This window comes from Empidonax traillii, unplaced genomic scaffold (genome assembly GCF_003031625.1).
Source record: "Empidonax traillii isolate 1590-97213 ecotype Southwest subspecies unplaced genomic scaffold, ASM303162v1 scaffold510:size820377, whole genome shotgun sequence".
In the NCBI taxonomy this organism is placed as follows: Eukaryota; Metazoa; Chordata; class Aves; order Passeriformes; family Tyrannidae; genus Empidonax; species Empidonax traillii.
In genome coordinates this window covers 493,083-509,531 of record NW_020955703.1, presented here as the reverse complement: position 1 = coordinate 509,531, position 16,449 = coordinate 493,083, and the positions used below count along the sequence as shown (strand labels likewise).

Genomic DNA, 16,449 nt, shown 5'->3' with positions numbered 1-16,449 from the left:
ACCTTTTTGTAGGTTTAGGGAGAGTTGCTGTTCTGCTGACCATAAATATCTGATCCCTGAGCCTTCTGCCTTTGCAAGGTTCCTGTCCAAGAGTGAAGCAACATTTGAGTTCACTCGTGCAGCAAGAACTGAAAAGTCCCATTTCTTTGTTTGACCATAAAAAATTATTAAGCTACACAGAACTGCATAATATACTGCAGAAAATAACCAACTGCACAGAACTAGGCAAAGATATGCTGGCTGGCCAGCCCTCTGGAATCAAAAAGAAAACAAAGGGAAAGCCTTGGCAAAGGGAATTGTGATCTTACTGTACAATTAACTTCTGAGACAGTGAGTAGGATTAAAGGAGGGAACATTTCAAGATGCATCTCTTTAAAATAGCAAAGCACTATGAAGTGTATATGCACAGTTCACAGACCTTTGAAATCAGCAACACTGGCAGGTTTATTTGTTTTGATTGTCTCTTTTTCTTTCTTTTACTACTTTGGGATTTTTTTTCTCTCCTTTTCAAGACTGAAGCCAAATGACCCATGAGAAATGTACTGTAATTTGCCTCTTATCTATCCCTCATCTCCATCTGATATTCCCTCTGCCCTGGTTACCCTGATGTTTTTCCAGACTCTACAGGCTGAAGCATTGCAACAAGGAGAAAAGTCAAATGATAAAGAAACAAGTGGTGTAAGGATATTTTCAGGAGCCTGTCCTGTTAAAACAGATTTCCTTTGCCACTCTATGAAAACCTTTTTTGGCTGCAACAAACCTCATTCATGTACATGGGAGAGTTTTAACCCATATAGGAAGGTGTGTATATATATATATATATATATATATATTTTTAGGCTATATTAACCATCAGTTATACTGCTTGGCACTTGCACAGTGCTTCCCCTCTGGGCCTCAAAATGCTTCCTAAACATGAAGAGAGACATTCCACTCTGGTCAAAGCCCTGACACCAGCCCCTGCACTGCTCCAAACCCCATCCACCCACTGAATCAGGACAAGACCCCTTGTGCTGGGCCTCCCTTCAAGAAATTTTACCATGACTGAAGAAGTCATGGAATAGGCCAACAGAATATTTTTCCTTGCCTTCTGAATGGGAGAACTGCGATGAAGAAGTGAAATAATTTGTTTGAAGTAACACAATCATTCAGTGTGACAGCAAGGATTATCCACTCGCTCTCCTGAGGCTGTGTTTTCTGATAATATGGATCATCTTTCCATTAAATAAGTGGTGTCTTGTGTTGCTGATCCTTGAAGTTTTCTGCTGGTGGCCGCTAATCATATTTTACAAGCCTTCACTCATAGTATACAGTCTTTGACTTGTATTTTACAATCTCCAAAGAAGTCCTGGAGGCCAGTTGCTCCACAAATGGAACATCAGAGCTCCCTATGATAAACTGGTCCTTCCTGAATCCCTCAGCTTCACCTTTTCTGACAATAATGCAGCACATAAACTTCATAAAGAGATACTCTTATGGAAACAGGACTCAAGGAGGGAGCACCCACCAGTCTAATAAAATTTGGCACTTACACACCATCTCTCATCCCAAAGCTTCCAAGAACAACCAACAGATACAGGCACAGCAACTCTACACAATAGTTCAAGCAAAGGACATTTTGGTTACAGTCACCAGAACAAACCTGATTTTTTTTTTAAGAGAAGCACCAGAGATCAGGAAAGCAGCCTGTCATCACTGCCTTGAATCAGGGCAAGAGTTAGGAAGAGCCTCTGTTAGCCACAGGATCACAGAATGTGCTGAGTTGGAAGGGACCCAGAAGGATCATCGGGTCCAACTCCTGGCCCTGCACAGGAATATCCCCAAGGGTCATTGGTGTGAGTCTTTGGGATGGTCCTGTGCAAGGCTAGGAGTCAGACTAGTCAGACTGGAAGTTAGAGATCAAGAGGCAACTTGTGAATTTTTCTTTTATTTTCTTTAGTTGTGGGACTAACTCGGAGCAACTCTCTGCATTAAAGATGTCTAAAAATTTCCACCACTGATACTCAACTCCAGCCTGTCCTTCTCATCTCCATCCTGGGTCAGGCTTGAGGTCACATTGGCAGCCTGCCCAAACACGTGCCTTGCTGGTGGGACTCATGGTTGGAGTAACCTTGGTTTGGCACTTTTGGAGCACTTTTTGTCCCTTCTTTAGAGTCCTTGGAAAGCATGGGGTTACCCTATGGAGTGGACACTGCTCTGTCCTGGGCTCCAGCTCCCTGTGCCATCTGCCCTTGCAGGAGCAGCCTCAGGGACCCTGCCTAGGTGGGTTCTAATGGTCACCTACACGGGAATATTTGGGATTTTTAGGAAGGTCAGGGTGGGGAGCACTGGCCATGGGGTGCTCGTGTGGCACTGTCTCTGCAGGGCGTGCAGCTGGGACTTTAAGAGGCTGGTCCTTTAGCATCTTTCCCAATTAACACACAGCAAAAAATGCAGGATGGAAAAAGAACAAGATCAAATTCTTTGCTCCTTTCATCTCACTTTTTGACACTAATCCTCCCTGCACATAAACCCCGTGCCACAAAGACAGATATACATTGCGATTGGAATGAAGAGAGACTTGGAATCCAGCCGACATCAACAAAAAAATAAAACAAAATCATATATAACCACGAAGGACCAAGCATGTTTATTGCAGGCCCTTCTGGAGTTGATGGGCCAAAATAACCAGTCCAAATATGCAGCTTGCAAAACATCACTTTTGCTTTGGAGATGCCGCTTCCTTGCTGGTTTTATTTTTATAACTCATGGACTTCCAAATCTCATTTCTTAACCTCCTGGCAGGGCTTTGCATGAAGCTGGTCCTGCTGCTGTGGGCAGATCATCAGGGGCTTATGGTTAGGATAATCCCAATCTCCCTCTTTTCTAAGAAAGAAATTAAAACCTGATTCAAATGAGACTGGTTGAAATTCCCCCTTATTTCATCTTATGCAGGAAAGGGTAGGAGACACCCAAGTGAGATCACAAAGAACGTAGTCTGGTCATAGAGACTTCAATTCAAGGAAACCAAGAAAAGCTTGTGCCCTGGCACTAAAAGCCTCACATTTCCAAAGTTCATGAGATTTTTTTTTCTCCCTCTCACAACAAAGGACTAATATTTAGCTCCTTTTGGATTATGGTGGTTTTTTTTTTTTCAGGCATATTGATGATTCATACATTTAAGTCTTTATCTTCAACAGCAAAGTCTAGAACACACAAAACCAAAACAACTGAATAGTCTACTACTAAATATTATGAGATCTACAAAAGCTGTTCTTTCCCAGCCGTGACGAGATTACAAGGAAACTGAAAATGTCAGTCACCGAAACAGAAATTTTACATAAGAACATTCAGCTTTGAAGTTCCCAGAATCCACAGTAAAATTGCCAGGTGACCTGGCAGAAACAACAACACACCTGCAATGAAAATAGTTCAGAGTTGCAGAGAGAAAATACTGTGGACAGTGTGTTTTCTAAATCCAGCAAAACACGGCAGCACTGGCTGTAACAGGCACCACTAACATAATGAATTCCTTGACATCAAAATCCTGCCCCTCATTTCCCTCTGTTGAGCCAGAGGGAAGCAGGAGGAAAGATGTGAATGTGCCTTTTCCAAACACACAAGAACTTTCAGAGTCTCTGGTTTTTAAACCGGTGCAGGACCTGAAACTTCCGCACAGGTCCCACAAACCCCATCGTACATGTGTGGATGGTTCTTGAACTGGGGGATGTATCAGGCATAAAATGTCCTCTACTCCTTAAATGAGCAGTGGGCAGCAGCCACAGCTAAATGCCCAGGTTATTAGTTGGATGGAAGGACGTTTGGATTTCCTCACATATGGATCTGCTAACACGAGTACCAGAAAACAGGCGCTATCAGTGCAAAACATAAGGCTGATTGTAAGCAATCCCTGGAGGACACACTTCCCAAGACCCTGCTAAATTGGACTGGCAGCTCATAAAACGTGCAGCACTGATCCAGCATGTAACTGTAAACTATAGGAAATCATACCCATATATTTGGCCTTCAGACATGAGTGCAGAAATTGCCTGTTTTGGCACCACGAGCCTGTGGATCCACTTGAATCAAACCCAGACCTCTAACAAAGGGCTGTGAGAATGCAAAGATCTGTTCTCCATTGTTAGATGATAACACAAGAAGGGCAAAACTCTAATTTTCCTTTATAGCAAATTTCTTGACCGACTTTTGCCCTGAGTACAACCACTGTGGACAGGCCACACAGTTTAATTTGCCCATAAATAACAAATAACATTTGCAACCTCTCTCACTCTGCTTATCTCAGCCACACATCAGCTTTTGCCCTGGTTTGCTGCTGTAATTTATTGGTAATGTGTCACCATCAACTGCTACAGGACTTAAGATCTTGATGGCTAAAAACCCAACTCTGCGAAGGATCCAGCAAAACCTGCAGGTTGTCATTTTTGTCCATTTCCACACACAGAGACCTCAAATTATAAACCACATTTATAAAGCCAATGTTAGCATGAAATGTCTTGCAGCTCCCTGTCAAAGACAGAGGGGGATTGTTATGAATTCCCTCACTTCCACAACTCAGATGCCAGTGCAGGCACGTGCCAAGAACTTTGTAAAACTTGACATCCTGCCTTGCTCAGCTGTGGGGGAAGAGAAGGCATCCTCGAAGCACCTTTTGTATCATCTCCTCATGATGGATTTCTAGATCAAAAAAGTGGAAATGCTTCGGGTATTTTTCCCAGATGGATGAAAAGAGAACTTCGTGTCTGATCAAGATGAGAAGAGCTAAAGATTTTAGCCTGAATTTTTAAGACAAAAATCACAGAATCAGTAGAGTTATGAAAGACCTTTGAGGTCAGTGAGTCCAACCTACGACCAAATACCACCTTGTCAACCAGACCATGGCACTGAGTGACACATCCAGCCTTTCCTTGAACACCTCCAGGGATGATGACTCCATCACCTCCCCAGGCAGTCCATTCCAACGTTTAATCACCCTCCACAAACAAGACACTCTGTAACAAAAACACACGAATAAATCTATCCTCAGAAATAAATCTATTAGAAGAATTCTGAGTGTTATGAGGAGGGAGCCAGGAACTTCCAGCCTTTTTTCTGAATCAAATTAGGTGCAGGGGAAGATTCAAACAGCACAGATTTCTTCAGGCAAACTGGGAGAAACACACTCTGATGTGTCTGACGGAGGCATTTTACTCTGTGTTTGGAAGTTTATCATGACCGATCAATTCTGGAAGAATTAGTGAGTGCGTTCTGGGTTTTGGCACAGACACAGTCGTGGTAAAAATGCTGGAGGCAAAAGGGAAGTGATTTTCATAATGCTGTGAACTCTTGCCATCAATCCTTACCCAAAACGTTTCTTGTACTCACTCTAGTGCAGTGCTGTTCTGTAGGAGCTTTCCCCTTACCTACTGCCCTTTTCTCAGGAACGCTCTCGACCTCACTCGTGCTCTGGATGTGGGGATCTAAGCCAAGGACCAAAATCTTTGGGAGTTCAATCTTTCTATGGACTTCAAAGAGCTTGGGATGTGTAACTCAGCCCAGACAGAAAGCATAACATACATTTGGAACAACACTCCGTACACAAAAATAGGAAAGACTGAATGACTGTGAAGGAACGCAGTGAGATGGGGAAGCCTGATATGAATTGTGAAGGACATTTAGATACCTATTTTCAGGCTCTAAACTTGGTGCCCTGAATCCTAGTGGAAGATCTTACCTTTTCTCCTGCAATGATAAAGACTTTAAGATGTTAATTCTCTCAGTCAAGCCTACGCTGTGTGTCTATACCTGTGGTGAGCAGATGGCACAACTCGTTCCCTAAGGAACTAACTGAGCAACAACTCCAAATAGCCAGTCCTTACCCTCAGCTCTCAGTGCAATAACAGTGACACTTCACATTTCAGGAGGGATCAGCATGAAGGCAAAATAAACCCCCTTAACCAGAAATGCCAAGCCCAAACATATTCAGGTGTTTTGAATAATATAAGTATGCAGTTCTCAGTATTTCTCGGGCGTGCCTATGTTTGCCTCCCGTTGTGCTTCCTGGGATTAAAGGCAGGAATAGAGCATCATCAAGCTTGTGGAAATCAGGAGATCACAGAAAAATGCTGTTTTGTAACTGTTCTCAACCAGTTGTGCAAACCTAAGCAGTTCAGATATTTGGAAATATTTCCATTCTTTCTGACACTCACGTGAAGCAAAGTAAGCTCTGGCCTTTTCAGCGTCTACCCACATTCCCCTAATGAGTGTAGCATATTTCCTTATTTTTATACAATTTTTCACCAGCTAATCTCTTTCTGACTCACTTTTAAATAAACAAAACAAAGTAATTAGTTAATGAAAACACAAAACAAGGCAAAGCTTTTTAAAGCGTAAGGGGGATTTTGATACCCACAGTCTACAGCTAGTCAGTGGATCTTGGCTTGGGAATTTAATTCCCTTTTATGCTTTGGAAGGTGCACAAAAAATGGGTAGGTGATTACAGTGATGGGTCTTTTAAATGATATCATCTGGATTTTAGGATATTTAATCAATGTCTGAGTTCTGACTGCAAAAGAGGCTTAAATTGACACCCTTACTCTTTTCTGCTCCACTCTCACTAACCTGTCTTCTTCAATATATGAATATAATTTGCAAGTCTGACAAGGCCACCAGTCTCATTACATCATATCATGGAAATTAGAAATGAATCAATAAGCAGAGAGGCAAACTCCTGATCAGCTTCTTCCTGCCACACAATGTGGAACTCTTCACATTTTACCCCTAATCCCACATCTGATCAAACTGAAACATCTTCAGGGTCAGGAATGTCTCCGCTTCCTTTTGATCTCAGAAAAGCTGGCATTTCGTGTCTATGTGTCTTATCTTCATCCTTTGTACAATTTGTGCTGTTTACTGCCGAAGAAATAATTCAGCAACATGTTTCATGTGATGGGGCAGATCCTTTAAAGGGGGAGAAATGCTGGCATGGCCCAAGTAACAGATTAAATGCCCTTCTTGGCATATTCCTTTTTACTGAGTCTTCCAGCACAATTTCAACATGGAATTTTCCTGACATAAATCACACAGGTTGCTGTGTCTTTCCCCTCTTCCCCTCCACGCCACGCTGCGTAGCTCTGTGTTTTGGTAAATCTCATCTATTAATAGTTGCCCTCTGTGGCTATAAAAAAATACCTCAGTAGTCAAAAGCCAGCCCTTGCAAGGGAACAGCTGTGGATGCCTGAACACACACAGGACCCAGCATCACACAGCAAAGCCCTTCCTTGGCTCCAAGTCAGAGCAAACCGATTAAACACCGTCATAGTCAAGCTAATGGAAAAGGAGCCCCTTCCCTTCGACACAGGGAGAGAGAGGCCGGCTCTTCCAGGCTGGAGAACATCAGGGTATTTCCATTTCTTCACTGACATTTTTCTTTTTTCCTTTTTTTAACTCAGCAAACCAACCCCCCCTCCCCCTCCCGTGTCTTCCTCGCTCCACCCTTCTGCCAAGTCCCGGTGAAATCCTGCTCTTAAAGAAATACGACGAAGACGTCATCGCAGTGAGTACCAAAGGTCACAGGGTAAATTTTAAGGTCTAGTCTACTTTTTTTTTTCCTTCTCTTTTCTTTGATTGATTTAACTGATTAAAGCATTTCTGCTCTTCCTGTGCTTTCAGCAGCATCCTGGGTAACTCAGGGGAAATTCAAACCAACCAGCTGTGATCTGTATTACAAAGTCGAGGCTGGAAATACAACACAAGGATGTTGATGGGGCCATACTGGAAAGGGAGAAAGGAGAAGGATATTGTCTCCTGGTAAAGTGGCAAAGTGCTTTTATGAGCTGGAATGAGAAATATTCAGCTTAGCAGAGGATACAGGGACTTCCTCATCCTCTCTAGTGCTGCAGGGTACCAGTCCCAGCACAGAGCAGCAAAGGACTGAAGTCCTCAATTTATTGACACAACAAGGTTATAGCATGAGAAGCAAATTTATTCCATATTATCTACTGGCAGTATAGCTCTAAAGATTGAATTTTGAGGCAGGAGAAAGAATTTTACTCTCCAAAGCCTTGTAATTCAACCCTGCTGAAGCTGCCCTCGCACAAATCAGCGATGACACATCTTTTCAACATCTAGGGCCAAAATTATTTTTAAAAGCATTGCAGGTAATTGCCACTGCTTTCATTCCAAACCACTGCTATTTCCACTATTTTACCATCACTGATGTAACCCAACAAGTGTCAACAGCAAACATGGGCTGCTTCTGCAATTACTGAATTAACAGAAATAATTCATTTCACAACAGACAGCTCACCCATATCAATGGCCAGACCTTTAAGTGCAATTTACAGGAGATGTTGTGTTTCCAAGGTTTGTTATAAACTACACAAACATCTGGGTACCTTCTGAAATAATTGGTCTGCAGGGTGAGGATTTTATCGATCTTTTTCACTGGAGTGGATTGGCCACAAGAGTCTTTAAAACAACTGTAGGAAAAAAAAATAAAATTGCTGAATCTAGTTCTCCTAAGGAATTTCAGAAAGACTCAATTAGGCCAAAACCTCTAATCTTTGTTCCAGTGGGGTCCCTTTTTAGTAGGGGTTCTTCTAACAGGGTCCCTCCATTAAAAGAAAAAGGAAATTAAAAATGAAAAACAGCACTGAGGAAAAGCTGAGCGTGTACTTCAAACTCACACATGCCAGGAAATTTAGAGTTAAAGGTGAAACTCCACCCTAAAGAGTTCCACACTGGAGATATTTCAGGGAACAAACGTAACGTGTTCTGAAATACAAAGACCCAGTAGGGTGCACTAGGTATGGAGTTTCAGCCTTCACTCCAAATTTCCTGGCTTTTTGGAGCTTTATTGGAGTTTCAAAGCCCAAGCATTTAAGTATCCAAGAAGTTTCCTCCGTGCAGCTCACCCCGATCCTCTTGGAAGCTGAGAACAAACACACCGATGGTGTAACCACCCATCCATTATTAATGAACCTGAAAACACTTTCCTGCAAATTTATGCTAATTTGGAGTGCTGAAATTATATGCAAACTAGGTAGTTTCACTTGAGCTACCCCGAGAAACTTCAAAATTGCAAATCTACTCCGAACAAAGCAGAAGGACGGGATTTCATTGACCCCAGCAGAGCACGTGCTCCTAATCTTCCTCCACAGTATGTGGGTCCTGCAGTTCCCTGTCAGGCAGGGATGAAATCGAGCAAACACAGAATTGCTTTTGACAGCAGTAGTTTATATTCCTGGTCTAAACATTCTACCACGTTGTGGGATGGGGATATATCCATCTTCTCCATGAATCTCTAAGAAACACGGCCCTGGCTATCAGCACCATTGTTACAGCACAGCTTTTATGACCAAGTTGCAAATGCTGAAGCGGTTCCAGTGTATCTCAGTAACCCTGACAGATCTGTCTGAGGTTGTGCATCGCTGCATCAACTGAGAGCTCTGTGAAAATTATGATCATCCTTCTCAAATTGCCCGCAAAGAAAGTTTTAGGACTATCTGATGATTTCAGTGAGTGTCTAATGGAGAGGACATCACACATAATGTGAAATTGGCCTCATCAGTTGCTCTGCACGAGAGTATCTTAGTGGTGGAGAGGTGCAGAAGTGCTGGGACAGCTCCACACTGTCCTGATCCTGGCGTGTTTGGGGGACAATTGACTCTCTGCAGTTAAGAGAAGATAAACTGAGATATCTACTTGGTTTCCCCACCTTGCTGGTCCTTGCTGGACAGCAAGACCACTCTCTTTACTGTGAGGGTGGGGAGGCCCTGGCACAGGTTGCCCAGAGAAGCTGTGGCTGCCCCATCCCTGGAAATGTTCAAAGCCAGGTTGGATGGAGCCTTGAGAAACTCCTCATGGCAGGGGGATTGTAAATACATGATTTTTAAGGTCCCTTCCAACACAACCCATTCTGTGATTCTATGACTACATTCTGTTTCTTCTGTTCAAAACTTGCATCTCTTTTCCCAGACTTTCAATCAGGTGCAGACAAGTCTTCTGTGGCATAAAGGTATTTTTCTACACACAAATATAAATTACTTATAGAAACTATTATTTTCCTGAGTAATCACACTTTTGGGTTGGCTCTCCCCCACCATTAGCTTCACAGATATCAGGCAAAGGCAGAGCTGCCAGGCCTGTCTTTAAACCTCTGCTCATATTGTAATTTGCAGGTTAGAATATATACAGAAAATTCAGCTTATCCTTCTTACCCCTTTCTCCTGAACCCTGAAAACCCACTGTGTGAAGGCACCAGTAATGCTGAGGGTTTGGAGTGTGGCTGCACACAGCAAACTCCTCCAGGACACAGCACAAACCAGCATCATCCCTTCTGAAAGATATCTATCCATTTCCACTGACAGCAATACTAAAGGGATCACTTGGGGAAAACAAAAACAAAAACAAAACCACACAACAAACTGGTGAAGTACAGTTTGCCTAGCAATCCATGTGAGAGGCAAAGTCAAAAGCATCCTGTTCATGGATGCTGTAAATTCAGCATGGTGGAGGTGGCTGATCTGTTTTACCCCAAAGGGCAGCTATTGCTTGCAAGCGTTGGACTTAAATTCCTATTAGGAAAGGAGACTTAAAGATAGAATGGGAACTGCAGGTGTAACTACTGCACCTGGTTAAGCTTGCCACAGAAATTCCCTGTGCATCTCCCTCAGCGTGAAGGGGGCAACCTCGTGAATTTACAGGAGGTTTCAGCTTCCTTTAATTAAAAATGCCAAAGTCACCTCACAACCACAAGTGAAGAGAGGTTGTACACAAATGGATGTGGCAGAAAAGCAGGGTGATTAATGCAAGGCCCCACAGCACTTGAAGGAGGCATGTGGGACGTGATTAAATGTGGGGCTGTGTGTGAGATAGTAAAACTTGAATCGATTAATAAAGAGAATAAACCAGCTTATGCACAATGCTGCATTGCAGAACGTGGGAGGGGATGAGCTCCACTTTTTTTCCTTGAGCAGAGGCTGGTAAGGGGTTGCTGGAGAGCATCCATGGGGCAGCTGGTCCTGGAGGGTGCAGTGGTGCCCAGCAGTGAGGGGCAAATTCAGTCCTTGCCACATCTGCAGACTCTGCACTTGCCAATCTTCCACGTGGGGTTCCAGAGCCAAACGGGTCTGCATTTGCACTGGAGAGTATTATAATACTTTAATCTGTTGTCTCCCACAAGGATTCTTAATGATCTCTGACAGTTTACTCCATAGATTTTATAGGCTCCCTTCATCCCAAGCATCCTGCAGTTCGACCAGACAGTGATCTTTTTCCATAATGGATAATGTCCATGAAAGAAACCATAAGTTCTATGAGTCTTGGGGAAAAAATGTGCTGTGAAAAAAAAACTGTTGGAAAAGATGACTGTGGGTCAGGCTGAATGGAGCAAACTCCTACTGTTTCTAGGGTGTGCAATCATATAGAAATAGTTTCTTTAGCACTAAAGTCCTGTCTGTATCAGAATTCAATACTAGACTTATAAATGTCAGTTGCCTGCATGGGAACAGATGCAACTCCTCCCAGCTGATTAACATCCTTGACATCTGGAATAGAGGACAGAATAAACACAGAGAACAGAGGATTTCCTGTTGGGACTTGGCTTTTGGGTGACAACTACCAAGATACCACAACTCTGTCCTTGACAGCACTGCTCTTCACCTTCTAAACAGCCCTGGTAATTAAAGAACTGGACATTTTACACTGAATCCCTAGACAAAACCTCAGGTATTTGCTCTCTGTCTGTCTGATACCTGTGTGAATGCAGGAATCCTTGATGTCAAGAGCTGCACAATGGTCTCTTCGAGGCAGGGGATTAAGTTCTCAAGCTCCCAGAACTGAAGAGCTTTGATGAATTTCTTCTGTTCTTTTTAGTGTTCAGGATTAAGTGGAAATTAGTCCTTTATTAGGAATCAAGGAGTATTTCTTAGAACTCTAGCTCCTGGAAAAGGGCATTCAGCGTGCCCCCCTCCTCCAGGGCAAGTTGATCATATTTTTCAAGTAAACCTTATGAAGAGATTTCCAGCAGAAGAGAAGGAAAAAGAGGTAAGAGGCTGATCTAATACTCCATAGAAGGTCCCTGGAGAGCAGCCATAGTTCAGTTACCTGTTCAAGGCTGCCCTGAACTGTGGATTAGCCACCACCTCCTCCTTCCAATGCTACTGCTGGAGCCCAGATGCCACAGCATGGCGTGAGCTTCATGCACCCCTTGCTGCTCAAAGCACTATGGAAATGCCTCCAAATTGTTCAAATGTCTATTCAGAGTCTAATTTACATATGCCTGGAATGTACAAGCTGATGTGATGCAACCTGGGCTTTGTTGAACTGCCCAATAGAGGTGTTGGAAAAGGCCATAGAAGAGGGTGAGGCCAGCGAGGCACTGGACTTCAGCTCTTGGGAGGATTGGAACCAGATGATCCCTTCCTATCCAAACCATTCCATGATTCCTTGGTTTGGTGTCACCCTGAGTTTGCAGGCAGGTGCTTCAGATAGACCAGAACTTGCCCAGCTCATCTCAGCCCCTGATTTGGGCAGAGCTGAAGGGCTATAGGAGCCTTCGGGGCACACGTGTGGATGTTGAGAAAGACTGTGCCCGGGTCAGTTCTTCTGAGGGGATTTCCAGCAAGTATTCAGTAGGTTGAATGAATCCAGGGAGTCTGAAGAGACTGCAGGAGCTTTTAAGTGCTTCAGGAATTTCATCAGCGTTTTCCTAAGAAGGCTCCAAGGGGAATGCTTCCTTATCTGCCCGTGCGATCCTGTGGTGAAGCCTGATGTGCAAACCCCATATTACATAAAAGGAATGGCTCACTTAACCATAGGATGGTGCAAGAACTCACCACATCAAGTGGCACTTACTGAGCATGATTTCCTATGGTCCCTTGCTGTTCGTTTCAAGTTTTTTTGGAAAGCAGCCCGGGTAGGTGTCATGAGCTCAAAGCCTTCCCTCTTTTGTAACCAGCCATATACCAAATAACACAAGGAATGTGTCTTTTTGGCAAGTGTGTCTATCCTTGCTCCTTCCCTTTGTACTGGGCCAGACTGTATGATCTTAGCATGTTCCGATTTCCCAGAATTGCAGAAAAGTGGAACAATATTTGTAAATCTTCTGCTGGGACAAAATACATTTTGTCCCTTCCTCATGAAATTAATAAAAAGAAGCGAGGCAGATATTCTTGGATAAAGCCTGCTGTGTGGCTAATGATAACCAGTCCTTTGTTTTTTCCCTGCAGGCTATTAAAACAGAGGAGGGATGATCTAGTTGGTACCACAATGTTTATGACTTTTCTGCTGAGCAGCTCCGAGAGCAGAGTCCCTACTCTCAGTGTTGTCCCTCCGGAAAACTTGAATGCACTTAAATCTCTACGCACCAACATCCCCACTATCTGGCTATGGCACAGAACATCAGCTTTTTGGAGGAAAATATTTTTGGAGAGGCGTCACAAAGAGAGGCTGGAAACAACAAAAAAACCCAACCAGCTCTGCTGCTGGGATCAGCTTTAAAGTCACCACAGTTGTCCCGCAACAGTGACTGAAGTACCATCAAAGTACCTGAGCTCTCTTTGTCCAAGGGGCCAAAAGGATCACAAGAAACTTGTGACACAGATCAGAGGTGCCTTGGAATTGTTCCAGTGGTATCTCCTAGTCAGAAAGCATCCACAGGCTGTATCAAGGCTCATGGCAAGTTTGTCCTGAGATGGAGCTTGGGACTGAGACAGTGAGAAGGAGAAAAGTGGCTGGAGACAGATACATCATCTTTTGGAGATGAAGAGGCACTGAGGAGGGTTCCTGTTTACAACAGCATCAATCAAGCATTAGCACTTTTTGGTTGGTTCCAAAGGACAAAAGCACTTTGGGAATAAACTGTGCCTGGTGAACAGCTGGCTACAACTGCTGACACTGAGGGTGTGGAAGGAACAAACGCAGCAGCGCCTGAAGGCTCCCACAGCACCAGGGACGACTCTGAAGAGCCTTTACAGCACAAAGTTCAGGAAACTTTTTATTGGTGCCATTTAATCTTTCTTTCCTGCCTTTCCTCACCAGAGTGAAGGATCTTTTCCCTTTCTCCTGCTATTGTTACACTGAACTTTGGCAGAGGAAGTACCTGGAATTAGATGTGAGCTCTCCGTGGCTGTGGAGATGTCTTCAGTGCTGTGGTGCAAGGCCTGCACCAGAGGGGAATGAGGACTCTGTGCCAATGAAAGTGATGACAAGGGGGGCTGGTGATGCAAAATGGGCCCAGATGGTGCCGACTGGATTTTGACTTAGTCACTAATTGACAAGGAAATCTCTCTCTCAAGGGATGATGCTGATGGCAATCCCAAAGCCAAACATAGGGTTTGAATCTTCACCCTTGTACTCAATGAAGGCTTTGCCAAAGTCACTGCCCTAAACCTGTATTTGTTGACTTAAATACCCAAAGCAGTGTCACTCAGCCTTACAAACCTCACTGATACGCCCACAGACCTAAGTGCTCTATTTTGCCATTCTGAGAGCAAACAGCCATCACAGAGGTGGGTTTGAGCTCAGCCCAAGCACCTTGGCCACCAAATAAAGGCTCAGAGAGATGGAATATCTTCTACTGCCCTCCATGGTTTCATTGCCAGTGATCAAAGCTGCATTACAGTGTCTGTGCAAAGGCAAACCAATAAAATCTGACTCTTGCAAAAAGATCTTGGGAGCATCTGTGGATCTTCTCAGGCTCTACACGGTGGAATAGGACCTTCTGGCCTCCCTCACTATTGCAGGGCAAGAAGAGTTTTTTCTCAAGTCACAATGAACGTGTAGAAGATCTACAAGCTCAATGCCATGAGATGCAAACCCTCCAGACAAGCTCAGCAAGGTGGTTGTCTCCAAAAGGGATCTAAAACTGTATAGAAATAGAGACTACATAGTGTTAAGGCAACTTCAGATTTTGGAACTTGTTTTCTTGCTCAGGCTTGTGCAAGCACAGTCTGTGCAGCAAAAAGGCTTCATTTGAAATAGAAACCCCTCTGTACATCAGAATAACATTAAGACACAGTCTTAGATCTGTTAACTATAATTTACAAGGCTTTTCTTGTGTCATTTTTTATGGGTATTATGCTGGTCACAGGACAAGTGATAAAAGGGTACTATCAGATTAAAAATAATGTATTTTCCTAAAAATTGTCCTAGTTGTTATAACTAACACCTCAAGTTCTCAGAACTACAGTGTTAAAACAATCCAATTTGCATTATGCCTTTGGTATTTGCTTGGCTGTGTTCCTCTCCAGTTGAACAGTATTAAAAGATTTGTATTTTTCCTTTCAATATTTTCAAGCATTAATACTTAAAGTATCTCCTCATCTGAGCTTTATTCATCGGTAACTGACTGAAGTCAAGCTGAGTTAGAAGGATTTTTTTAAAAAACAACCTCACTGGAGCTTAAAAAAAAAAAAAACATGGAAAGGAAGCTTTTCTTTGCAGCTTAATTATGTGTATTTAAAGCTCCAGTAGAGCTGATAATGTTGTTTAAAAACTTCTCTCTACTGAGGAAGCTATAAATATAGTCTGAAATGCTGTAATGGAAGGGACTCCAGAACAGCTCATACTTTCCTTATTAACCTGAACTTTAGAGTTGATAACATTGTGTGTTCTGACCATTTAGAGGTTCCCCTTCATTATTTCATGAACTGCCCTAAAAAAACTGTAATATGGAATACAGACAACAGAATTTCAGCTTTAACCTCCATCTTTTCTGTGTTTATATTTTGAACTCATTCACAGGTAACATTTTATTACTTAAACACATAAATTTATCTGAGGATGACCAAAAGCTGGAGCAATTGTAGGCACATGGAACTGAACTGACACAAGTTATTCAAGAATGCCACTCTTCAAACTAAAACACAAGGAGGCCTTAGCTGAGGAGCTCAGGATTTTATCAACTCACATCCACCCACAGAAAGTTGTCCTGGCATTTGCGATGAAGCTGCATCACCCCTGTTTTCATATATCAGTAAAAAGGGGCACAGAAGGGTTCCAGTACCCACCCAATGTGTGCAACAGCACTGCCAGGAACCTGCAACCCACCTCCCTCCTGCAGACTCAGCTGCCCCTCTAAGCAGTGCTTACAGAAAGCTGTACACAGAGCATGAAAATATAGAATTACCTACCCACCTTGAAAGGAGTCCTACAGAATTTAAGTCTACCTAAGAGTATTCATGTTCTGTTCCATGCCTGAGGGGCTCTTCCCTCTCCACATACGCACGAGCTTTCTGTGACATCCAATCCCCACTCCTAAGAGTCTGTGGTTAAAATAAACTTTACAGTGCTACAATATACTGCTCATAGCCAACACCTAATGGGTCTCCCAAAGCTGGCTGCCTCAGTCACAGATTTATGGAATATTCTGACTTGGAAGGGACCCACAAGGATGATCGAATCCAGCTCCTAATTGAGTGGCCCATACAGGGAATTGAACCTGTGACCTTGGCATTATCAGCACCAAGT

At 43.3% G+C, this 16,449-nt stretch overlaps 1 protein-coding gene across 1 annotated transcript in view; it reads right to left on the bottom strand.

The window, feature by feature from the left end:
• Window positions 1–16,449, bottom strand: part of PAPPA (pappalysin 1) — a 172,833-nt gene that overhangs the window by 130,015 nt on the left and 26,369 nt on the right. The window contains exon 3 of the mRNA XM_027896673.1: window positions 5,711–5,718. Coding sequence (XP_027752474.1) covers window positions 5,711–5,718 — 8 coding nt within the window. The remainder of the gene's footprint in view (window positions 1–5,710; window positions 5,719–16,449) is intronic.